The sequence below is a fragment of the Molossus molossus genome, unplaced genomic scaffold, assembly GCF_014108415.1.
Source record: "Molossus molossus isolate mMolMol1 unplaced genomic scaffold, mMolMol1.p scaffold_m16_p_9, whole genome shotgun sequence".
Lineage (NCBI taxonomy): Eukaryota > Metazoa > Chordata > Mammalia > Chiroptera > Molossidae > Molossus > Molossus molossus.
The window spans coordinates 86,954,480-86,981,021 of NW_023425403.1; the positions used below are offsets into that span (position 1 = coordinate 86,954,480).

Here is a 26,542-nt window from a genome sequence, read left to right on the forward strand (position 1 = left end):
AAATATGATTAAGCAGATGATTAAACAGATATGATTAAGCAGAAAAATAAGTTAGTACAGTTTTGCATTTTTCTTCCTTTTTAGGATCTAATGCTTATATACTCATAACCTGGTCTAAGTGAACTGAAAAACTGTCTAAGTGACAGAAAACATATATTTCTAGTCACTGCTGTATTTAGAATTAGTTTTAGAAGAAATTGGCAACATGAAGAAGTTCTGTTGTTCCATCTTTTTAGAACTTAATGGTTTCCTTCTGTAAATGACTAATGATATATTCGGTCTGGGTTTAAAAATAGAATTTTGCGTCACACACGAGTACATGTAACTGTGGCTTTGGCGCTCCTTTAAGGGGGCAGGGAGGAGAAGCAAGTGAGCAATTTTATTATGTTTGTATTTGACTGGGAGAAAAGTAACCTCTGGATGACCTCAGTGTCCCAAAGTCTGAAATTCTAAACTTTGTACAGATGTAATAAGTAATCTCATGGGATGGGGGTGGGGTGCTTTATTTTTAGACATGGAGAAGTTCCCCTTTCCTTACTTAAGATTTTATTTAAGCAGGGACTTTTGAACAAATTCTTAAGCTAATCAGAGAACTGCACCCTGAGCAAAGATTTACTTTTGAAAGACAAAGGATAGATGAATTAATAGAAGTAATTCTCTGTAATATTTTAGCTATTTTCATTTATAGCAGAATGGGGAAGAAGAAACTGAAGGCAGTGCACCCATTCTTATTCCATTATAATTATTTATCAGTTAACTTTTACAGCTGCATGTTATTTATTTGGAATTAAAGAGGTCTTACATCCTAACAGGGCCATAATATAAAATAGGCAGCTGGGCCCTGGCCAGTTTTGCTCAGTGGTTAGAGCACTGGTCTGTGGATTAAAAAATAAATAAAATAGACAGCTGGAAAAAAGAGAAGGCAGTTCAGATGACAGGTAGAATGGAAGTTTCCAGATAAGCTGAGCAATGCCTGCTCAGGGTACTGAGGTGCCTTTCTGGAAAACTGTTGAAACCATAGTTAAAAGGATATGTCAGATAACATGCTAGAATGGCAGGAGGCCAAGTCCTGGATATGGAGACAAGCACATATTTACAATGAAAAACATATTTTTCTTTTCTTTTTTCATTGAACTTATTGGGGTGACATTGGTTAATAAAATTATACTGTATAGGTTTCAGGTGCATAATTCTACAATATGTCACCGGTATACTGTACTGTGTTTACCACCCAAAGACAAGTCTCCTTCCACCACTATTTATCCCCCTTTTACCCTTTTCTACTTTCCCCCTTTATTTGTAAATAAAACTGTAATGAACATAGGGATGCATGTATTCTTTTGAATTAGTGTTTTGGATTTCTTTGGATATTTTCCCAGAAGTGGAATTGCTGGCTCACAAGGCAATTCCATTTTTAATTTTTGAGGTAGCTCCATACCACTTTCCACAGTGACTGCACCAATATGCATTCCCACCAATAGAGAATGAGGATTCCCTTTTCTCTACATTCTCATCAACACTTGTTGTTTGTTGATTTATTGATGATAGCCATTCTGACAGGTTTGAGGTGCTCATTGTGGTTTTAATTTGCATCTTTCTGATGATTAGTGATGTTGAGCATTTTTCATATATCTGTTGGCCATCTGTATGTCCTCTTTGGAAAAATGTCTACTCAGGTCCTTTGTACATTTTATAATTGGATTGTTTGTTTTTTGGTGTTGAGTTTTATAAGTTCCTTATAAATTTTGGATCATAAGCCCTTATCAGATGTGTTGGCGAATATGTTCTCCCATTCAGTGGGGAAAAACTACTTTTTCTTGATGAAAGTTGTTGTAAGTGAACATAGTATTAACCAGCAATGTTATTAACCAAATAACTGAATCTTTTGAGAAAATAAAATACTTGGTGAGAACCTAAAAAACTTTTACAGAATTGTTATAAGGAAATTTGACAGCTGAAAATCTGGCAGGACTGTTTGAACAAATACTCCATATTTAGATCCCTATCCAAATTTAATTGGATTATAGAATTAAAAATCACCAAGATATCATGGTCATATAAATTAGAGTGGAAATACATGACATAGAGTCTTTAAAAAAATACAGAAGATCAATGAAACCAAGAACTGGTTCTTTGAAAAGATAAACAAGATTGAAAAGCCTTTAACTAGATTCATGAAGATAAAAAAAGAGAGGACCCAAATAAATGAAATGAAAGAGGAGAAGTAATAATTGACACCAAAGAAACACAAAGGATTGTAAAAAAATATTATGAACTATATGCCAATAAATTGGACAACCTGGGCGAAATGAATACATTCTTAGAAACACAAAATCTTCCAAAACTGACTCAGAAAGTATCAGAAAATCTGAATAGATTGGATGGCTTCACAGGCAAATTTTCCCAAACATACAAAGATGAACCAACACCTATCCTCACACTATTCCAAAAATTTCAAGAGCAGGGAAGACTCCCAAGCTCATTTTACAAAATCAGCATTATCTTCATTCAAAAACCAGATAAAGACACTACAAAGAAAGAAAATTCTAGGCCAATATCCCTGATGAACACAGAGGCAAAGTCTTCAATAAAATATTAACAAACTAAATCCAGCAATATAAAATGATCATACACCATGATCGAGTGGGATTTATTCTGGGGATGTGAGGTTGGTACAATATTTGCAAATCAATAAATGTGATATACCACATAAACAAAATGAAGGATAAAAATCACATGATCATATCAATAAATGCAGAAAAACGTTTGATAAAATCCAGCACCGAATTATGATAAAAACTCTCAGCAAAGTAGGAATAGAGAAAGCATACCTCACCATAATAAAGGCCATATGTAACAGTCCCTCAGCCAACATTATACTCAATGGGCTAAAACTAAAAGTGTTTCCCTTAAGATCAGGAACAAGACAGGGATGTCTGCTTTCACCACTCTTATTCAACATAGTACTAGAAGTCCTAGCTACAATAATCAGATCAGAAGAAATAAAAGGCATCCAAACTGGAAAGAAAGAAGTAAAACTTTGATTATTTGAAGATGACATTATACTGTATATAGAGAACCTTAAAGACCACCAAAAAAAGTACTAGAACTAATAAATGAATTCAGTAAAATAGCAGGATATAAAACTGATATTCAGAAATCGGTAGCATTTTTATACTCCAATAATGAACTACCAGAAAAAGAAACTAAGAAAACAATCCCATTTACAGTGCAACAACAAAACAATAAGGTACCTAGGAATAAATTTAACCAAGGAGGTAAAAGACCTGTACTCAGAAAATTATAGGATACTAAAAAAAGAAATTAAAGTAGATACAAAAGGTGGAAGCATATACCATGTTCATGGATAGGAAGAATTAACATCATTAAAATGTTCATACTACCCAAACAATCCATAGAGTCTATGCAATTTCTATCAAGATACCATTGGCATGTTTCACAGAACTAAAACACATATTTCAAAAATCTATATGGAACTTCAAAAGACCCCAAATAGCCATAGCAATCATGAGAAAGAAGAACAAAGTTGGAGGAATCATGCTACCTGATATCAAATTATACTACAAGGCCATAGTAATTAAAACAGCATGGTACCAGCATAAAAACAGACATATAGAGCAATGGAACAGAAGAGAGAGCCCAGAAATGAACACACGCCTTTATGGTCAATTAATATTTGACAAAGGAGGCAAAAACATGCAATGTGGTAAAGATAGTCTATTTGATAGATGGTGTTGGGAAAACTGAACAGATACATGCAAAGAAATAAAACTAGATCATATACAAGAAGAAACTCAAAATGAATTAAAGACTTAAATTTAAGTTGTGAAACCATAAAAATCTTAGAATAAAACACAGGCTGTAAAATCTCAGACATCTTTCATAGCAATACTGTTTCTGATATATATCCTGGGGCAAGGGAAACAAAAGAGAAAATAAACAATTACGACTACATCAAACTAAAAAGTTTTTGCACAGCAAAGAAAACCATCAACAAAATAAAAGGACAACCCACTGAATGGAAGAACATATTCACCAATGATACATCTGATAAGTGATTAATTTCCAAAATTTATAAAGAACTTATACAACTCAAAACCAAGAAAACAAGAAATCCAATTTAAAAATGGGCAAAGAAACTGAATAGACACTTATCCAAAAAGGACATACTGGTGGCCAAAGAACATATGAAAAGTTGCTTGAGATCATTAATCATCAGAGAAATGCAAATTAAAACCACAATGAGATATCACCTAACACCTGTCAGAATGGTATCATCAATATAGACAAGTGTCAATGAGGATATGTAAAAGGAAACCCTTGTGCATTGCTGGTGGGAATGCAGATTGGTGCACCCATTGTGGAAAACAGTACAGAATTTCCTCAAAAAATTAAAAATAGAATGGCTTACAATATCAGAGAACAATTAATAAGTTTAAGTACATTTGTGTTACTACTTTTACTATATTCCCTGATATATTATACTGTGTGCAGAGGTATTCAATAAATGTTGAATTGAATTGATTTGTGCTGGTAGTGGAAGCATTAAAAAGATTCTTCAGTTATGAATTATGTGATTCTATCTGATATTTGGAACTTGAATACACATATAGTCTCCTAAATAATGTCTTCATCTACAGCTTCCATTGACTTGTGTTTCTTTTCAAAGTTAGCTATTTAATTAAATTTCCCATATCTGTACATATAACATTTGGTCTTTATTTTTATGTCTATCTCACACACACACACACACACACACACACACACAGCATATGCATACATATGTTCCAAATGTTCCGTGGTAGTACCAAAAATAAATGTTATATTTGTTATCATATCTTGTGTCTTAATTTTGGGTTCAGAAAATATGACCACTGGCAAATAGACAAGGAATGCTGCTGATAGCACTAATTATACAAAGGCAACTTATTCCCTTGCCATAGAGGTTATAGGGAACAAGTCTATTGTCTGAGTACTCATAGCGAGGCCCTCAAACCGACAACATTGGCGTCTCCTGGGAGCTGGTTGGAAAGGCCGAATCTGAAACCCATCCCAGACCTACTGAACCAGAACCTACATTTTCACTAAATCCCTAGTGATTCATACACACTTGAAAGTTGAAGAAGCACTGACAGAGAATGCAGAAAATGGACCTAGTCAAGTACTCAGATTGAAAATACAGAGATTTTATTTTTTATTGAGTATAATGGACATATAATATTATATTAGTTTCAGGTATACAACATAATGATATAATATTTGTATTGTGAGATGATCACTACAATAAGTCTAGTTAACATTCATCATCATACATAGTTACACGTGTGTGTGTGTGTGTGTGTGTGTGTGTGTGGTGAGACAGGATGGGGATTTTATAAGAAATACTCAAAAGATAAACAAAGGTTTGGAAAATTAGGTCCATAAGGCTAAGAAAAAAAAATGGAATTACTTATAGCAAGAAAAGCTTTAGGATCTAGTAACTATATATTCCATTTCTAGGAATATTTCTGAAAGAACCCAAAACACTAATTTATTTTTTATTCTATTTTTTTCCCAAAGCACTAATTCAAAAGAATATATACACCCTATGTTCAGTGTAGTGATATTTACAATAGCTAAGATTTGGAAGCAGCCCAAGCGACCATATGTAGATGAATGGATAAAAAAGAGGTGATGCATTTACACAACAGAATGAGTACTACTTGGTCATAAAAAAGGAAGGAAATCTTATTTTTTGCAATAGCATTGATGGACTGGAAAGTATTATGCTAAGTAAAATAAGCCAGTCAGAGAAAGTCAAATACCATATGATTTCACTTATATGTGGAATCTAAAGAACAAAATAAAGTAACAAACAAAATAGAAACAGACTTGCCCTGGCCAGTTTGGCTCAGTGGTTAGAATGTCGGTCCATGAACCAGAGAGTCCCGGGTTCAGTTCCTGCTAAGGGCATGTACTTCGGTTGCAGTTTGTCCCCAGCCCTAGTTGGGGTCGTGTGGATGGCAACCAGCTGATGTGTCTCTCACATCGATGTTTCTCTCTCTCTCTTCCCCCCTCTCTCCCTCCCACACTATCTGAAGATAAATGCAAAAATATCCTCAGGTGAAGATTAAAAAAAAAAGGAAACACACTCGTAGATCTCATAGATAGATACAGAAAACAGACTGACAGCTGTCAGAGAGGAGGGGAGTTGATATGAGTGAAGAAGGTAAAAGGGTTAAGCAAAAACAAACAAACAAAAACCCAGACACAGACAACAGTATGGTGAATACTAGGGCAAAGGGGAGTGGAGGGAGGTGGAAGAGGGCAAATGGTGGATAAATGGTGGTGGAAAGAGACTTGGCTTTGGGTGGTGGGCACAAGATCCAGTATGCTGAAGATGTGTTACAGAGTTGTACACTTGAAACCTGCATGATTTTATTAACATTGTCACCCCAATTCATTCAATAATAAATAAAGAAGAGACACCAAAGAAATTCCTCCCTCCTTCTTGTGAGGTGACAGCAAAAAGACGGCTGTCCAAGAAGTGGTCCCTCACAAGATATTGACTCTGCCAATGCCTTGATTGTCCCCAGCTTCCAGAACTGTGGGTAATAAATTTCTATTGTTTATAAGCTACCATAAACCATAGTCTATGGTTTCTCTTGTATAGCAGCCTAAATAGACTAAGACAATTCCATGTGCATTTACTAAGACAATTGCATTTATGTGGCATCTCTCTGCGTAAAGGGTTTATTCAGATTTCAGATAAAGAGTCATCTCACACTCCCAACTCCTGCTATCTACCTCATCATTCCTTAGACTATCATCTAGTTTCCATTACACTCCTTTCTATTGATATAGTATAGATTAACTTAGACTTCTAGAATTCTCACTAACTGAAACCCACAGCCAGTGAAACACACACTATTTGAAATTGGCATGGTTTACTTGTTTGTTGTTTATCTCCTCAAAGAAAGTGCAAGCTTCACAACAAAGAATTATCTGGCCTCCACTGTCAATAGTGCTGAGGTTGAGAAACCCTGACTTACATGTTTCCAGACTTACAGGTCGTGCTGAAGTCTCTGCAGAGAGGACGATATTAAATAGTCTTTGTGGTAACAATAAAATATAACTTTGGACCCTCCCTCCAGATCCCCTCCTTGATCTTTATAAAAGCACATATTTTCAGTTATGGGTTGTAAATCATTATTGCCTTTTATCCACATAAGTTACCCGTGGCATGTGAGGACCATGTGAGTGACCTGGCGTGCATTACCTGCTGCTCATGGAGAATCACTTGACCCTTGAGGGGATTTCCCAGGGGTGCCACTGTCACAAATGGGTGCCACACTCCACTGGCAGTTCTTGGGAAGATGTCATAAAAGTCCACAAAGTAGCCACTTTTCCCGGCCATATTCATGAAGTATAAGGAAACAGGATTGCATGTAACTACATAGAGAGTATTTTCTTCATTTTCTGAAATGACAAAAAAGAGTTAATTTTGTAATCTGCAACATTTTCTGACTGGTCAAGAGGTCCAGTGAAAACTGAATTATGAGATTAAACACAGTTGAAATTCAACAGATGATTTGTAGGTGAATTGATTAGGTTGGAAAAGACTATGAGAAGCAACTTAATTCCTGCTCTAAAAGTAGACGGGTTGAGGGTGAGGGTGGGGGCACAGCTATCTATTTGAGGGAGTATTTGTTCCCAGAAGAATTCCATATATCTCACAATAGCACCATTAAATATTCCACACTTCTCAGAGCAGGAAATTCTTCCTTGTATGAGAGCAAAGTGCTTTGTGCTTCAACAGGGCATTTTCTGTTTTATTGTTCCTTTAGATGGACTAAAGCTGGTCAACATCTATCTGCTGCGCTTACATTTCCCACATACTTACTAGATCCTAAAGCTTTTCTTGCTATAAATAATTCCATTTTTTTTCTTAGCCTTATGGACCTAATTTTCCAAACCTTTGTTTATCTTTTGAGTATTTCTTATAAAATCCCCATCCTGTCTCACCACACACACACACACGTGTAACTATGTATGATGATGAATGTTAACTAGACTTATTGTAGTGATCATCTCACAATACAAATATTATATCATTATGTTGTATACCTGAAACTAATATAATATTATATGTCCATTATACTCAATAAAAAATAAAATCTCTGTATTTTCAATCTGAGTACTTGACTAGGTCCATTTTCTGCATTCTCTATCAGTGCTTCTTCAACTTTCAAGTGTGTATGAATCACCAGGGATTTAGTGAAAATGTAGGTTCTGGTTCAGTAGGTCTGGGATGGGTTTCAGACTCGGCCTTTCCAACCAGCTCCCAGGAGACGCCAATGTTGTTGGTTTGAGGGCCTCGCTATGAGTACTCAGACAATAGACTTGTTCCCTATAATCTCTATGGCAAGGGAATAAGTTGCCTTTGTATAATTAGTGCTATCAGCAGCATTCCTTGTCTATTTGCCAGTGGTCATATTTTCTGAACCCAAAATTAAGACACAAGATATGATAACAAATATAACATTTATTTTTGGTACTACCATGGAACATTTGGAACATATGTATGCATATGCTGTGTGTGTGTGTGTGTGTGTGTGTGTGTGTGTGTGTGAGTGAGAGATAGACATAAAAATAAAGACCAAATGTTATATGTACAGATATGGGAAATTTAATTAAATAGCTAACTTTGAAAAGAAACACAAGTCAATGGAAGCTGTAGATGAAGACATTATTTAGGAGACTATATGTGTATTCAAGTTCCAAATATCAGATAGAATCACATAGTTCATAACTGAAGAATCTTTTTAATGCTTCCACTACCAGCACAAATCAATTCAATTCAACATTTATTGAATACCTCTGCACATAGTATAATATATCAGGGAATATAGTAAAAGTATTAACACAAATATACTTAAACTTATTAATTGTTCTCTGATATTGCAAGCATTAAGTGCTGTTTGGTCTTTGGTTCAAATACATATATATGATTCTAACCCAAGAAAATGCTCTTTTACAAATACAGAATAGGTAAAAAACAAAGAAACAAAGCAAAACAAAAACCTAGCTTGCAAATGTGGACAATACTGATAGAAAGGGTTAAATTATATGAGGGACAGCAAAAGAGTTTCACCTTTGAAGGGACAATGCTGACTAATTGGCAGTAGCAGCCTGGAATGCTGTGCTGAGACCTGGGCTGCTGGGACAGGTTTAATGAGGAAAGTGCTGTGCCTGGTCAGTGATGCTTGTCACAGGCAATGGGGCAGAGGGTCACAGCACACTATGGACAATCCCCAAATACAAGACAATGGCCAAAGTGCAAACTGTCTCCATAAAATCCATACTTACTCTCTACTAGTGAATGTAAAGTATCTTAATAAGAGTACCAATCTGTTACCAAAAACCCTGTACATTTTTAAAGCACATTTTTATTCAACATAGCTGATTTTAAGAATAAAGAGTATCTATAGAACTTATATGAACAAAACTTGCTTCTGAATTTTTGCCTAAACAATCCCCATCATAGTCAAGTTAGATGCTCCCTTCCCCCTGCCTTCACTTTTGTTTACATTCCTTTAGTAACTGCTGCTAATTGAGAAACGTCTGCCAAAAGGTACCAGGGCACGCTGCATGAATCAGTAGGGAATGGCAATGGGCCAGAAATGTAGATGCCAAAAGTTCACATCCTTCATTTGTCTTTCTTTACAAGGAGAAGTTTAATGACTGCAAATCACTCCAGCCCTGCTTCCATGGTTCATGCAATCACCAAACTGGAATCCCAGCCAAGGAATCCAGTGTTTCTCCTTTTCCTTTTTCCCTTCTATTTTTAGTACACACATGGGTGTGTTTAGCTTTGTGCTGCAGTTGTAATGAGAACCAGACATAGGCATACAAACTTATCAGTACTTAAGTGGATTCCACCATAGTATTTTGTTAGGCTGTTATAGGAAATTAGTTCTAAACTATACATAATTGCTATCTAATTCAAGAATGACAGTTACTGAGTCTATGGACTTCTTGATGTCTAGAGATTATTTGAATCCATCTTAAAAAAAAATTAGTGCAGGAAGGAAAAATCAAAAGAATAAACAGACATACCATGTGATGTAGCAATGTCACAGATTATGTTGATTTCATCCAATGGCAACCTCCAGGAAGCACATTCTTCAGTGAACGTTTGAGATCGTACTTCATGTCTTTCTACTGGATATTCCTCTATGTTTATAAGTGCTGGGCCCTATGATACAGTAGTTGTCTGAGTTAAGAAATGTGGGTAGTTACCAAAATGTAGAAAAGCTACAGTTCTTCCAAAATACAGAATTTTAAATTCAAATAATCAATATCTTGACATATCTCTCATTTTATTGAATGGCATGGTACGTATAACAATAACAATACCATAAAATTGCATTTATAAATGCTTCCACATGTGCTATTATTTAACTTCTCACGTTATTTTCTTTTTACTCATAAAATATACCAGATGTAAAAGCCCACGGTATTTCTCATTATTTCATTTCTTCCTAAACCAAGAGCAACTTTTGAACTCCAAGTATTGGGGCCCAGAGCTGTCCAAACCAGGAGAATAATTTGTAAATGAATGAATCAGGGCTGATATACTTCCATCGCCAAAAATAATCATGATATCATTTATAGAATGTAATGGCTAAACCTGGGTCTCTGAAATAAAATATGAAAAACAGTGACAACTGAAATTAAAAACAAGTTACTGATAACCACTACTGTTAATTATAAAAGGTAGAGTATTTCACACACAGTAAAATATGATTCAGTGGAAACACAAGCAGAGGAACAAATTTAATCATGTTGTTGATATTAGTACTAAGTACTTGGATATAGTCTCCTGGAAAGATTATATAGATGTAACTAAAATTTCAATAATCTGCATACCTTACAGTCAGTCCTTAATTAATAAAAAATGTTTGGGGTTTGCCCCGATGGCGTGGCTCAGTGGATTGAGCGTCGTCCCATGGACTGAGAGGTCCCGGTAGATTCCCGGTCAGGGCACATGCCCAGGTTGTGGGCCGATCCCCAGGAGGGGGTGTGCAGGAGGCAGCCAATCAATGTTTCTCGCTCACATCAATGTTTCTTTCTATCTCCCTCTCCTTTCCTGTCTCCCAAAAAAATCAATGAAAACATATTTCTTAGAAAAATGTTTGGGTTAGATATTGACCACTGTGGCATCCGGGCTCCCTCCTCCTTTCAGACTAGTCTGCAACTCAGGAGCAGGACAACTAGAAACCACACTCCTCATCCTCCCTTGCAGCAAAGGCTGTGGGTGTGATTGAGGTTCTGCCAACTAAATGCACTTGCATGAGACCTGGGAGGCAGAGAGGCAGAGGCCGTCTCCTGCAGCTACAGCAACAGGAGGCTGACCACAGGAGCGGTCAGACCCTGTGCTCTCCGCAGGCATCCCGCGCTGGGCCACTGGTCAACTCCGAGGCACTGCCTGCTTTTGTAAATAAAATGTTACTGCAACACAGACGCACTCACTTGCTCATGTCTTGTCTAAGGCTGCTTTTTGTGCTACCATGGCAGAGTTGAGGACTCATGACAGAATCTCTGTAGCCTAAGCCTAAAATATGTAGCACCTGATGTCTTATAGGAAACGTTTGCTGATCTTGCTTTACTGTGTGGCTCTCAGCAACTGGGCTGGTCGCAGAAGCAGAAACACTGATCTTGAAACTAAAAATCTAGTGATGATCACTAGGCTTTTGTTCCTTTTGTCCTTTCTAATGAGTTTATAAGCATCTAATTCCCTACAGTGAATCCCTTTGTGCTTGAAATACATAGAGGGGATTCTATTGCAACTTGTGATCGATACTCCTTCCCTTTGTCTTTCTACAGGAAGCTGAATATCTTGGAGTAACTGTCCTAGGATAACACGCAAGATACCCGATTCTCCTAAAATACAGGTCAGCTCTCAGGAATTCTACTGACCATTAGCAATTACCTACATTGAATCCCTCAGAGGCCAGACTGGCTTAAGAATTTGAGCAGAAGCTAAATATACTCTAAAATAACATCAGAACAAGTCATTTTTGAGCTTGTATGAATTTTGTCCAGTGAAGATATATAAAAATGTGTAACACTCAATATTTTAATGAAAAAATAACATCAACCTTTATGTCTATATGCTGAGTTTCTGCTGGACACAACAGTTTTTGCATTCCATTTCTTGACTGGCCAATTGTCCAGTAGCCCATGAATGTCTGTTCAGGGAGGGGCAACCTGTCAAAGATGATTTGAAAAGTAAGCATTCCTTCTTGGTTTCAAGTCACAGGAAAACATAACGAATCATCTATTATCAACCCCATAGATAAATTTGAATAATGCTTTACTGTTGTCTTTATTAAAAGAGTCTATAAAACCATGTTTAGAATATACTTTAAGAAGAAAAGATTCTACGTTTCTAAAACTTAATGACAAATATAATTGATTACATATTTTTTCCTTGAATTGGTAAAATACTTAGCAATTTGATATCTAAATTCCTAGTATAGAAAAAATTTAGGTTAAAAAAAAAAAGGAGCAATCTATCAGTCTTTCAGTATATTCTTTTAAATTTGGAATCAAATGATAAATAGCACACCATATTACCAGTCACATGTTTGTAAGCTGCCCAGGGCAAGTTTCATAGACTCTATGTTAGCACCTTAATTTTTTTCACTTTGAATTGAAATATTATATATGGAAACACACACACAAAGGTGCCACTCAATCCTGAACACACCAGCACCCACAGAAACAGCACCACCAGCACCCAGAAAGCCCCTCAGCACGGCTTTGGGCGTCATACTTACCAAGGGAGCTCCTGCCCTGATTTCTAGTGGAATTAGCTATGTTTAGATTCCTTGTTAATTAAAATGACTTCTAAATAATGTGACTCGCCAAACACATATGGCAATGTTATAGACCAAAACCACAGACACATTTTTGAGACTAAAGCCTTCATTTTTAATCATACTATTTTTTCTTTGAAACTTTAAAAAAGGAACCATGAATTTGTCATTTAATTCATTATAAATCTCTTATTCCATGATAAGTTAAGGCAAACTGTAATTCAGAGTTAAATTTCTTTAAAAGTAATGCACATGTACATATAAATTGAAATGCAGGCTTGGAATGAGTTTGATGATCATTAAAAGAGTACATATTTATATTTAGAAATCAGTTTATTTTTAGCAAGAGTAGTCTGACACAGTATTTCCATATGCTTAATAATACCATGTAAGGCTCAGACATTTTTTTGCATAAAATAACAGAATCAAGCATTCTGGTAGAATTTGCTCTTTGGCCCTTTGAAATATTTTTGTTTAACACAAAAGGAAAGAAATTTACATTAAAATTCTCCAACGTCATCTGACCTAAAGTTCTTAAAAGGAAGTAAGTGCTTTTGCATCTATCGTCTAAATCACACTTCAGCCCTGGCCCAAGGGCACAGCTGGTGCAGCGGCGTCCTGTGCACCAACGGTCGTGGGTGGGACTCCTGGTTAGGGCACATACACAAGCTTTGGGTTCAATCCCCAGTGGGGGTGCATGTCTCTCTCTCTCCCACTCTTTCGAAAATCAATAAAAACATATTTTAAAAAAGAAAATATATTTTAGATCATTCTGATTGGTCTCCCACTTCCATGTTTTTACTGGAAATGAGGTTGGAAGGGCACTGAGTCAAGGGATTTACTACTGTTGCATTTTCTCTATTAAATGTAACAAAGACTTGAAAACATCTCATAGACTCGGATCTCTCCTTGTTCAGAGAGTGAACTGTATTCTTCACCTGCTTTCAGCAGTTCACTAAAGGAGAATCAGGTCTCCAAATCTCAAAGGAGATAAATAAAGTAAGGAGACACAGCTAATTTCCCCTTAGCATAGAAGACTTAGTACTATAGGATGCAGGAGACCTGGGTTCTAGTTTTAGTTCTTTTATCAACGAGCTATGCAGACTTTGGAGAGGGAACGTCAGCTAATTTCTCTGAGTGTTATTTTCTTCCTTTGTGAAATCAAGGGGAAGATTTACAAGGGTCCTTGGAGACTGGGAGTCTCTGAAGATCACTGAAGTGAGTCCAGGAACATGTCAGTGGTAGAGTCAATAGTCTTGCATTATCTTGGTGCTTTGGAGTGAAAATTAAACTATCAAAACAGAAACACCTATACCTACCAAAAAAATAGGTGCCCTGAAAGAAAGGCATGCTTTATTAATTAGCTTTTAAAAACAAGTTCTAAATATATCCCATTCTTTGGAGACAACAGAAACAGTCACACAGTTTAAAATTTAACTATGTTTCTTAAGAGGTAGAGAACTGCTTAATAAAAATGATCCTTGCTTGATAGGTTAATATGTAGCCTAAAATTGACTGATCTAATATATTCTTTAATAATCACAAAAATATCATATAGATGCTTAAAAAACAAAACACTTCATCCACTTGAGAAAAAGTAACTTACTCCAGCATCTAGTTTTTACTGACAATTCCAGGGATATTCATGAAATCTGGTTTGAACTTGCCAACTCAAATCTAAATAATAGTCATGGAAATTACAGGCTGCCTGGGTTCCATCTAAAAATAGCACTAGCTGGTTGGCAGGGAGTGGAAGGACCTTCAGGTAACCCATATAGAATCTATTCCAGAACCACATAAGACGATATGTATGGGCAGTCACAGCTACGACTGAAAAACACATTTGCAGGGTGTTCTGGCGTTGCACAATCAAACTGACTCCATCCAGCTCATTGGTAACATCAAGTGTTGTTTCCAGACTTTTCCCGTGGGCTCCGGCCAGGCCAAATGATATAAACCAAAGCCCCTCGTTTATTTTCCACTAATAAGCCTTCCCAATAAGCTTTGGAAAAATTTGATGATTGCTAACTCACTCCCCTTCAATAAGTTAGTAGTCAGGGGAAACGGGAAGCATTAAAATTGGATCCATGATCAAGCTTTGAATTTGCAGCATAATCAACATTAACTTGGAGGGAACTCTAATGACCAGTTAGCAAAAGATCCTATATTCCATTATTAAGACACGCCATCCAACTCTGACCAGACTTAAGTTGTTATACCTGATTTGATTGAAACAACAACAGTATTTTCCAAGGTTTTAAGAACTTGTCATTTGTTTTGCTTAACTTTGTTCAAGTTCTAACAGGAATGATGTCTGGATTTAATTTTAAAGGGGAGGAGGAGGAATTCAAGGCCTATAAATAGCACTACTTTTTATTCTCAATGTCATTCATGAATTTATGTTTTCTTAAAACAATGAAGTATTTCAATTCACATGTTGTGATGTTTCTTAATCCTTTGTGGAAGTATTAACAAAGGTTTGGAAGTGAAAGTTTTGACTATAAGAATGGTGAATATCGAAATCGTGACCCAGGTCAAATTACAGCACTTGAGCAGTTACAGAAAGGAAAAAAATTGTTTCTTCCCCCCAAACACACGTACAGTTCCTAACATGAGGCATATGGACACCAAAGTCAAGTAACAGAATCTGAATGACATGCAAGTGATCTGTTGAAGATTGTTTCCATAAAGAGGTGAGCTGGGTTTTAAGGAGTATGTTCTGGCAAATCTCTACCGTCTCTGAACATCTGCCAGTGCTATTTATGGAGTATGAAAGAAACACATGAAAAAGATTTGGATCTTTCTAGGGGCATTATGTAATTGGAAATTGTTGACATACCTATCATCAGCAATTCCTAAAACATTTCCTTACCACAAGAACTACTAATTTTCATGGGAATAATGGAACCCTTCAGGGTAGTTCCACCAACTTTTAAAAATTCACCAATTACTATCATCTCTGAGAAGAAAAAGAACTCCAATTTTAGCAGGCCTCGCCCATTCCCAATGTTTTAAATCTAATCTCTGGTACAAATTAGGGTGGATTGTCCAACTTAATTTACTGGAGCCTGAAGAGAAGAACACATACAAATATTTCTACCTTTGGCTCTTACCCCTCTTCTCACACCTTGGCTAATTTATGCCTTAGCCATCTTGAACTGCTACTTGCTAGTCTCAAACACCTGTCTAGAATTCCTTTCTATTATTGCTTCTTTAATGAAATCCTCATTCTTTTATTTAAAAAAATCTTCATTGTTGACAGTATTACAGATGTCCCCTATTTTCCCCCACTGTCCCCCTCTACCTGGTTCCCACCACACCCCAGGCCTTCACCACACTATTGTCTGTGTCTATGGGCTATGCTTATATGCGTATGAGTTCTTTGGATCACCTCTTCCCATTTTCCCCACCCCCTTCTTTTATTCTGTCACTCTGTTCCATGCATCTAGGCCTCTGGACCCCTTTGTTCATCGGTTTATTCTGTCCATTAGATTCCACATATAAGTGAGACCATGTGATATTTGTCTTTCTCTGATTGGCTTATTTAGCCTAGCATAATACTCTCCAGGTCCCTCCATGCTGTCTCAATGGGTAAGAGATCTGTCTTTTTTACAGCTGCATAGTGTTCCACAGCTTGAGGCCCAATTCAAGTATCACTTTCCCTTGATCCCTCTCCCATATTTCTTTATGGGCAGAATGAATCTCTTATTCTTCTGGATGATCCCTCTCCCATATTTCTTTATGGGCAGAATGAATCTCTTATTCTTCTGGGTTTCCATGTAAATTTACACTCTTAGGACAGAGTTCTATATAATTTGCAATTTTCAAATTTATGACCTAATAGGAAATAAAAGTTTAAGAGATAAAGTGAATTAATGAAATATCTTATAAATATTTTTATTTAAAACCAAATTTTAAAACCCAGCACACAAAATAAACAAAATAGAAAATCCCCTTTAAACACTTTAAATTAGTAATAGTGGGTAGAGCTATTCCAAGTTAACCTCCCTTGTTTACGAGAAAGTCCTAAATCTCCCTTTCCTATAGTCTCACATGTTGCTGGCAAATTAATTCTGCTGCAGATCATGTGCATTCAACAGGGATGTGTGTGGGCTTTTCCTTTCTGTGCTTGGTTCTGCATTTAGACATGGCTGTCACTTTTTAACTCAGACTTGTGCACCTGTGCCTCCTAGGTCCTGCTCAGGTCACAGAAATGAAGAGTATTTGGATGCACGCGATGGAAAAAGATTTGGGGAAACGTGCTGTTATTCTCAACTAATCCCCAATATCTAGAACGACACTGCGCAGACTCGGTGCGGCTGCCCAGTGTCCCTTGTGTCCTAGCAGACGTTGTCAGCTTGCTCCACACATCTTGGGTTTTCCTCCTCCTCATGGAAGGTGCCAGACTACAGTGCTGGGGCCTGCCTTTCTTTTCTCGCATCTTCCAGTTTCACTGCAAAACCTTCTCTTTTTCTGCCATCTGCTTTTCCAACCACATTGAAGTATTTTTAAATCTTAAGTTCTTTCCTTTTCTAATTATCCACATCTGAAAAGACTGGGACTAAAACTCTTCCAGTTGGAAATTTACCCAGAAAAACACAACAAAACAAAAACCTCTATTTCTCACAAGGACTTACAGGACGAGTATAGGATGCGACAACCCTACTGTGAAAAGCCTGGAATACACTGCGTAACAAGGTTGATAGTTTACATTTTGTCCCAAGGAATTGCCAATTCACTGAGGGGAAGGCTTACATCTCCCTCACTCGACTCTGGCACTGAGATTCCATCAGTTTGGCCACCTAAGTGTCACTCACAATCCTGGTCATTCCCACGCTGCAATGGAAGCCCACGTGGTTCATGGCACGGATTCCTATAGCTGTTCCCAACAGGTCTTCCTGCCTTCAGTTTCATTGTCTTTTCGTTTATTATCTTTAGAAAACCAAAAGGGGTCTTTCTAAATTATGACTCTGACCATGCTACAATCTGGTTTAAAATTGCTCTATGATTCCCCTGACTCTTCTCTCCCTTCTAGCCTCACCACACAGCACGCCCTCACTCAACCCTTACTTTTAGTCATTAAACTACTTGCAATTTCCAAAATTAACCATGCCCTCTTAAAACTCTCTGCTTGAAGCGTTTCTCCTTCTTTGTTTGCCTGGAGAACCCCTAGTAACCCTTGAAGGATCTGGTGTGGCTATCCTCCCCACTCTCCCCAGGGCAGGCAGGAGGCCTGTCTGCTGTGTCCTGTGGGTGTAACATACACACATCACTGAACATGACTGCTTTCCGCCCTAACGGTGGCCTCCTCTAAAGGAGGTATTGAGCCTTCCTCACCTTTACATTTCTGACTCCCTTCCTCGTGTTCACCACAAAGGGGCTCAAGTGTTTGCTAAATGAGTGAATGCTTGGTTACACTGGACTGCCAACATCTTACCTACTGGTTCCTATCTCAATGGCAAGTTGCAAAACACCACGGCAAATCCTCCCCATTGCATCCTGACTACATGATTCTCAACTGATGATGGAGTCTACTTTGCAGGTGTATCTGAAAGAGTTAGCTATAAGTGGGGTTTGGGGATTTCTATCCAGCCAGGTCACAGGCTTCCACAAAGTATCGCAAATGCTTAAGGAATCAAGATTAATTCTGTGAGACTGCTTAAGATGAGTATAAAAGAGTCATAGATCTTGACATTTTCTATGCAAGATTGGGTGTATTTCTTAATTTTTTTCTGTACCCCCATTAAAGAAGCTAAAAGAAAATGAAATGGCTGTGAAGCTACTCATAATATACCAAAAGAATACAGGCTAAAGACAATGAGACTACACATCCTAACACCATTCTTCCACTTATAATAGTTCTGGGATGTCATCATATAAACCTTACTGTATTTGAAAACTAAGAGCTCTTTCATTAAGTAAAATTAAATTATCATACTGAGTGGAAATGCACACCTTAGAACTCCATGACCAGTATTGTGAACTCATTTGTAAAAACTAAGAATACAAAAAGAAACTTACATAGCATATAGTAGTTTGGAAAATGGAAGGAGAGGCACAAAATTTTGAGTCTTAAAATTTAATGGGACAAACAGTAAATTGATAATCATTCCTATTTTCAAAGATAAACCTAATGAAATTACTTGAAAGAGAGACTCTGGCTGGGGTGCTCTGTTTAACGCCTCTGGCACTTTGGGGACCCCATGGTTGGTCTCGGACAGAGACGCAACAGCTGCTGTTGCTGTTCAGTTGCATGAGGTAAGTCTTTAACAGAGAAAACCCATTCTAGATAGATACCCTTTCAAAGACACGTTTGATTTAAGAGAATTTGCTTGCATCTTATAAAAAGTATTTTTTATTTATTTATGGAATCAATGACAAATGGCATTAACTTGAAGGAAACTGTGATTAAAACAATGGGCCTAGTTGCCCTGGCTGGGTTTGTTCAGTGGTTAGAGCATTGGCCCACAGACCAATGAGTCATGGGTTTGATTCCAGCCAAGGGCATGTTCCTTGGTTGTGGTCCGCCCCTGGCCCTGGTCAGGGTCCTGCGGGAGGCAACCAGTCAATGTGTCCCTCTCATGTCCATGTTTCTCTCTCTTTCCCCTTCCCCCTCCCCCTCACTCTACCTGAAGACAAATAGAAAAATATCCTCGGGTAAGGATTAAAAAAACAAAACAAACAAAAAGAAAATAATGGGCATAAAAGTTATATGCATATTTTGTATGATATATGTCCCCAAATGGTGGGAAATGAAATTTGAAAAATTCCAAAGTTTCCATTATCTTTAAAGTCTTGCAACCCAGTGTTGTTTTGCACAGCTTTTCCCGTGTAAAGCACTGTGCACACAGCACGGTAGAGTGAGCAAGAAGATGAAAGTTTCAGAACAGACAGACCTGTGGTTGAATCCCTCACTCTGTCCTTATTGACTATGTAATTTATCAAGTTTTTAGTCTTCTGAAACTCAGTTTCTGCATCTGTAGAACAGAAACACACACACACACTGCCAAACCTAATAGATAACAAAATTTTTAATTACTTGCCTAATGGAACAAATAGAATTGTTGTATAGAGTAAGTGAATTAATATTTGTAAAGTGCTTAGAGCACTTAGTAAGCACTTGATAAATGTAAATATTTTTATTTTTGCCACTAAAAATGTGTTGTCTATCCTCATTGATACTCTATCAACGACTACAGGTATATTGAGCGGAAGTGCCACAGAACTGCTCGGTTACCTGAGCTTCCTGCCTGCCGTGGGGGAGGGGCCGTGTCCCCACCGAGGAGGGTCGCGGTGCAGCTCAGGCTCTGCTGCACTGAGGCAAAAAATAGCATTTTCAGACTAGACCCTTTACTTTAAACGTTTTATTTTATTTAAATAAAAAATCAAAATGAAAAATTCCAGTGCCCAGGTAGTCTGTGGACATTCAAACACTAAAATATGGAAAATGCACGTGTTAGTGTATTAAATTAGAACAGAGAGCGAGGCCGCCGTTCCCTTTCCAGGGCCTCTCAAAGGCAGCTGCTATCAATACCACCATGTGTTTTTAAACTGTTTAAAATGTGAACATATTGAAATTTTTAATTAAAAATTTGCAATATGGTCCTAGACCTTGTTCATTCAAAGGTACTTTATTTTGCCTGAAAAATTAAATTTAAAAGTATTTTAGTAAGTATTGACAGCAGAGGGAATGTGGATGTCAGGGCACCGAAGAGCAGGTTTAAGGCTCCCACAGGGCTTCTTCTCCAGCTGTGGGAGCCTTTAAAGTCTCACATAACAGTCATTTTTAGAAGTGCAGTCTGTCCAGCATTTTTATATGTCTAAAAAGGATAATGAGATTAAACCATGGGCATAAAGACACAAAGTGTTGATATTAATGTTTATAGTCCCTGTGAGAGTACCTTATCTGCTTTATGAATTGTTAATTATATTTATATTAAATATCTAATGCTTAAAATCTCAAGAAGAATAAAGAAAAAAGTAGGGTTGGGAAAAAAGTAGGGTTGGGAAAGAGTGTTATTTGTATTCAAATCTAATTCATTAGAGACACATTTCTTTTCAGCAAAGAAGTTTTGGAATAAAATGTTTTTAAAAGAATCCCCTTTCAGGGACATGTCTCTTCTATTAAGAAGAAAAACTGTGAAAAAAAGAAAAAAATTCAAAAGAAATTATTTCTCAATTATGAAATAGCACATATAATCACAAGATTCAAAACCAGTGATCTTCAGATCGTGGAATTATAGGTGTTTTAATTTTCTTTTTTAAAATTTATTTTAAATTTAAATGAAAATTCATTCTTCCTCTATTAAATATGCATCACAAACAAATACTACCTGTTAAAACTCTCAATTTCCTCAAATTTTTTATTTTACTCAATTGATACAAATAAATGATTGGTAGCTTATATGTAGTTTGCCAGTGACAAATAGGCAATAAATGCTTTGGGGGAAAAACTGAAACTGGCTTAAAATAAACAACGCAGCATTCAAAAAGAGTCAACAGAATTGAGGACAAAGAATTTAGAATAAGAAGGATGATCTTTTTTTTTTTCTTTATTGATCCTAGAGAGAGGAAGGGAGAGAGAAAGAGACAGAAACATCAATGAGAGAGAACATCAATTGGCTGCCTCCTGCATGCCCCCAACTGGGGATTGGGCCCATAACCTGAGCATGTGCTGGGACTCGAACCGGTGACCTCCTGGTGCATGGGTCAATGCTCAACCACTGAGCAACACCAGCCGGGCAGAAGGATGATAATTTAAATACAGACAGCAGGCAGACATCTCTGGTGGGGTGGGTATTGTGCAAGGTGGAGGGATTGAGTAAAAAAGGAAAAAAACGAGAGAAATAACTCAAGTGTTAGCAGTATGTTTATTCTCAAAAGAATCTTCAGAAATAAAAGTTCATTTGCCCTGGCCGGTTTGGCTCAGCGGTTAAAGCGTCAGCCTGCAGTCCAGAGAGACCCGAGTTCGGTTCCCGCTAAGGGCATGTATTTCGGTTGCAGTTTGTCCCCGGCCCTGGTTGGTCGTGCGAGTGGCAGCCACTCAATGTGTCCCTTTCACGTCGATGTTTCTCTCTCTCTCTCTCTCTCTCTCTCTCTCTCTCTCTCTCTATCTTCCTCTCTTTCCATCCCAGTCTATCTGAAGAAAAAATGGAAAAAAATTTGTTCGGGTGAGGATGGAAAAAAAAGAAAGAAAGAAAGAAAAGCTAATTTGAGAGAAAAACAAGCAAACTTTGCTTTGAAATTTCTATCTATATCTACTATAGTAGATAACCTATATGCTTTTGGTTGGGTGCTTGGATCTAATTGTGTGTGTGTGTGTGTGTGTGTGTGTGTATGTGTTTTACTAAACATGACATTTGAAACTCAATAGCTCAGATTATTTTTTTAAGAGCTCAGATTTTAACCCAAATCTTCTTATTTTTGCCTACATTTTTCCCACTGAGCATCATATGGTTATGTTCACCATCTCTTTGGCATATCCCTTCCCCTGTATTAGAAACTTAAAAGGGAATAATAATGATGATGACAATAATAATAATAATAAAACAACCTCAGGAAGTACCAGTGAGAAGAAGCAAATGCAATATGGAGGTGTAGGTAGCCAACTCTGACTGCAGTACTAACATCTGGGAATGTACTGCAGATCAGGAAGAAGAGCTTCGTTATGGCACAACCAAGCGCGGTAAAAATAATTAGCCAGTCAGATTTGGCCAAATACCAAGTTTAGTAAATACCAATTTTAGTAAAGAGGATAGTCATAGTCATCTCAGAATATCAGATTGGGCCTTTTAAAAATGTGCAGAAACAGAAACAAAGGAAAAAATGAACACATGGGACTATATCAAACTAAAAAAGCTTCTGCACAGCAAAAGAAACAACCATCAAAATGGAAAGGCAACCCACTGTATGGGAGAACATAACTGCCAATGATATATCAGATAAGGGGTTAATTTCCAATATATATAAAGTACTCATACAACTGAACAAAAGGAAGACAAAGAACCCAATTAAAAAATGGGCAGAGGAGCTGAATAGACACCTCTCCAAACAGGACATACAAATGGCCAAGAGACATATGAAGAAATGCTCAACATCACTAATCATCAAAGAGATGCAAATTAAAACAACAATGAGGTATCACCTCACACCTGTCAGAATGGCCGCCATCAACAAATCATCAAACAACAAGTGTTGGCGAGGGTGTGGAGAAAAGGGGACTCTAGTGCATTGCTGGTGGGAATGCAGACTGGTGCAGCCACTATGGAAAACAATATGGTGCTACCTCAAAAAATTAAAAATTGAACTTCCATTTGACCCAGTGATCCCGCTTCTAGGAATATACCCTAAGAAGCCAGAAACACCAATCAGGAAGAATATATGTACCCCTCCCCCCATGTTTATAGCAGCACTATTTACAATAGCTAAGATCTGGTAACAGCCTAAGTGTCCATCAGTAGACGAATGGATAAAAAAGCTGTGGTACACATACATAATGGAGTACTATGCAGCTGTAAGAAAGAAAGATCTCTTATCCTTTGAGACGGCATGGAGGGACCTGGAAAGTATTATCCTAAGTGAAACAAGCCAAGCAGAAAAAGACAAATACCACATGATCTCACTTATATATGGAATATAATGAATATAACAGTCTGAGGAATAGGGTAGATCCAGAAACACGGAAGTAGGGTACAGACTGACAACCCTCAGAAGAGGGGGTGAGGGGAGGGAAGAGATAAACCACAGAACTTATATGCATGTATGCATAACCAATGGACACGGACAACAAAGCCCGGGACGGGGTGGGGGGATGGGGAGGAGGGTGTCAATGGGGTAAAAAAGGAGAAACATCTGTAACAAAAATAAAATTAAATAAAAAATAAATAAATGAATAAATTTAAAAAACCTGAGAGTTCTGATGGAAAGGTTTGAAGAAATGACAAAACTTTTTGAAGTACCTGGATGAAAATTATTCTGTAGGTTAATGGCTACTGGGTTTGTAGTACTACAGAATATATGCAGGGGTGGGCAAAAGTAGATATACAAATAAATAATACAGTGATTAATAAATAATAATAATACCAGAATTGTGTTTTGTATACTCACAACTGTAAATCTACTTTTGCCCACCAAGGTATGCCTCATTCTCAGATACTGTTACCTTGAAAACATGAGAATATTTAAATAAAATCAAAGTATCTTACTTAAATGGTGAAAGGGACATTGTGTATGTTACTTATGATTTGTGATTTTTATTTTAATAAAATAAGTTAGGCAATTAAATAAAATAAAATAAAATAAAAATGTGCAGAGACTATGAGATAGGCACAGTTAGTCACTGCACTATTTTGTAGAACAAAAAAGAAAGTGACAGTATCTTTATCTCGGGAATTTTACTAAAGAGCATTAAAGAGATATCACCAAATAGCCAGAGTAGACTCTGATTTTTGCTGAGGAAGAAGAGGCTGTAGAAGACTGTACAGGCAGTGGTCTAGTATCATCTCTCCAAGAGAAAACTGCCCTTTTCTACAACATCTGCCTTATATCTCGTTTTAGCTCTATGCAGTTAAGTGGCCAACTATTTTTCCATCCGCATCTTTAGTGTGAATGTGAGCATTTTATTCTGGACTGAGTGTAAGTTTGCTCCCATTTAGTAACTACTGTGGCTAGATTACAGAAAAAGAAAATAATAGGTTTTGAAAAATATTTCCATTCAGGGCAAAAGAATATTAATAGTAATTAAAACATTTTCTTCTTCCTTAGGTACAGAAATCCAAGGTGGATCTTTGTCACTAACACAGTGTCTGCCACAGGTGGGCAGGAGTAGCCTCAAAGAACTGCTGTAGCAAAAGTCCTAGTGAAGTGAAAGGTTTAGCAAAAGGTCTGGAAAAGTCAAAGTTAATCATAAGACTGCATGGGCACAACTTTAAATTTTTAGAGGTCTATGTGATTACTATTAACAGTGTGCTTCTCCACAGGGAACAAGGAAAGTGTTAGTATCACTTTTTTTTATTTTTATTAGTTTTTGTTCTTGTTTTTGCAGATGAGAGAAAATTAGGATTGCATAAAAATGCAAAGGATGTTAGAATAGGAAGGAACCTTATTAACCTTAAGAAGAGGACCATATATTCGGGCCTCACTATGACAGTCTTATTTCATATCTCTTTTTATAGTTGTTATTTTTATTAGCATCCTGTTTCATTCTCAAAAATGTCCCAAATAAATATGTTACATAGTTATGATATCTATAATAAAATGCCCTCTTTTTACCAATAGGGTAAAATCTGTTTTTCCTTTACCTGGGCATGCAGGTTGAAAGTAAGTACAACTAACGGCTGAATTCCCAGGCCATTGCTTTGTTCAGTTTACCATGCTACACTCTCAAAGTAAAAGGCTAATCATTTGATAGAAATAGACATATGGAACCTGTAGATTTCACTAAAGGGCAGTGAAATGACATCACTACTTTTGAGCTGCCCAAGACACTACAATTTACAGACAAGGAAAATACGTTCTAAATTGTAGTCTACAATTAGTGCACCCCAAGAGAAGATCCCCTCATTTTCCATATCTGCTATCACTCTTAGCTGCATGCAGTGCGTGCACAGCTCATTGCTTCCATCCTCATCGTAGGCACAAGTGTGACCATCTTATTTCCAGGCTCAATGTAGTTTTGCTTCCAACCCACAAGTACTTGGGTTGGAATCAACTTGCCAATGACAAGAATTTTTCAGTTTAGAACTGAGGACAGTAATAAATAAGTTAAATTATTTCACCTGTCTTCCTTAGATAATAAAATTGCCAACAGTTTTCTTTTGATTGATCTTACCAACTAATATGTATTTTAATTTTTATTTTAAGCTGTGTAAGAGCATTTAAAAAAGGTCATTTTTAAATTACAAGCCTGGTTTCCAAGAAACTAGAATTCTAATTATAGAAATTTGTTAATGGTAATTAAAAAACCATCTTATTTCCAATAGAAAATAAAGATATAGTTTATTTTAAAAGTTAAAAAAACATAAGCAGTAATAGAAGTATGCATATTAAAGACAATTTCTCGAACTTTCTAATATAGAAGATGTACCACACCCATTAAATTACTAGTTTCAAAATGTCCATAAACACTGCTATCAATCAGTAAAATAGTATTTTACAGAAAGCTTTACATTTTAGTAGCTAACACCAAACTGTTAGCATACGTAGCTAGATATTAATAAAGGGACAAAGGGAATCAGACATTAAGCATAAAAAACTAGGGAGCTGAATCAAATATTGGGCTTGCTTCACTAGGAAGCTATAGCATTCACAGGCTCATTCACACATTCCAGCAAACTGTCACATCCTCCTCCCTCAGGACTTAATTGTTGGGCAATCCCCTAAGGGCAAGAAGAGTCTCTCCTGGCAACTGCCTGTAGTGAACTGCCAGCCTGGTAGCAGATTATAAGGGGAGGAGGAAGGGAAATTCCTGTGCTGTGCACATGAGCAGTAGAAGCCAGATGGCAACCATAAGGGGGCGGAGCCTAGCCTGGGACAAGAATCAGACTGGATAAGAGGCACAGAACCCAAAAAGATCCAGGAAATGGATTGGTTAGTGGGGAGACCCATCAGAAGCCAGGGAAAAATTGGGAAATTAACTGGTTATTTTGAAAGGGCACCAG

The 26,542-nt window shown here is 37.1% G+C and overlaps 1 protein-coding gene across 2 annotated transcripts in view; it reads right to left on the reverse strand.

The window, feature by feature from the left end:
• VWA8 (von Willebrand factor A domain containing 8) overlaps positions 1 to 26,542 on the reverse strand; it is a 391,316-nt gene that overhangs the window by 144,526 nt on the left and 220,248 nt on the right. For both annotated transcript variants that reach the window (XM_036249886.1, XM_036249887.1), the window contains exons 27-29: positions 12,165 to 12,273; positions 10,120 to 10,258; positions 7,280 to 7,479 (exon numbers count right to left, since the gene is read on the reverse strand). In XM_036249886.1, coding sequence (XP_036105779.1) covers positions 7,280 to 7,479; positions 10,120 to 10,258; positions 12,165 to 12,273 — 448 coding nt within the window. The remainder of the gene's footprint in view (positions 1 to 7,279; positions 7,480 to 10,119; positions 10,259 to 12,164; positions 12,274 to 26,542) is intronic.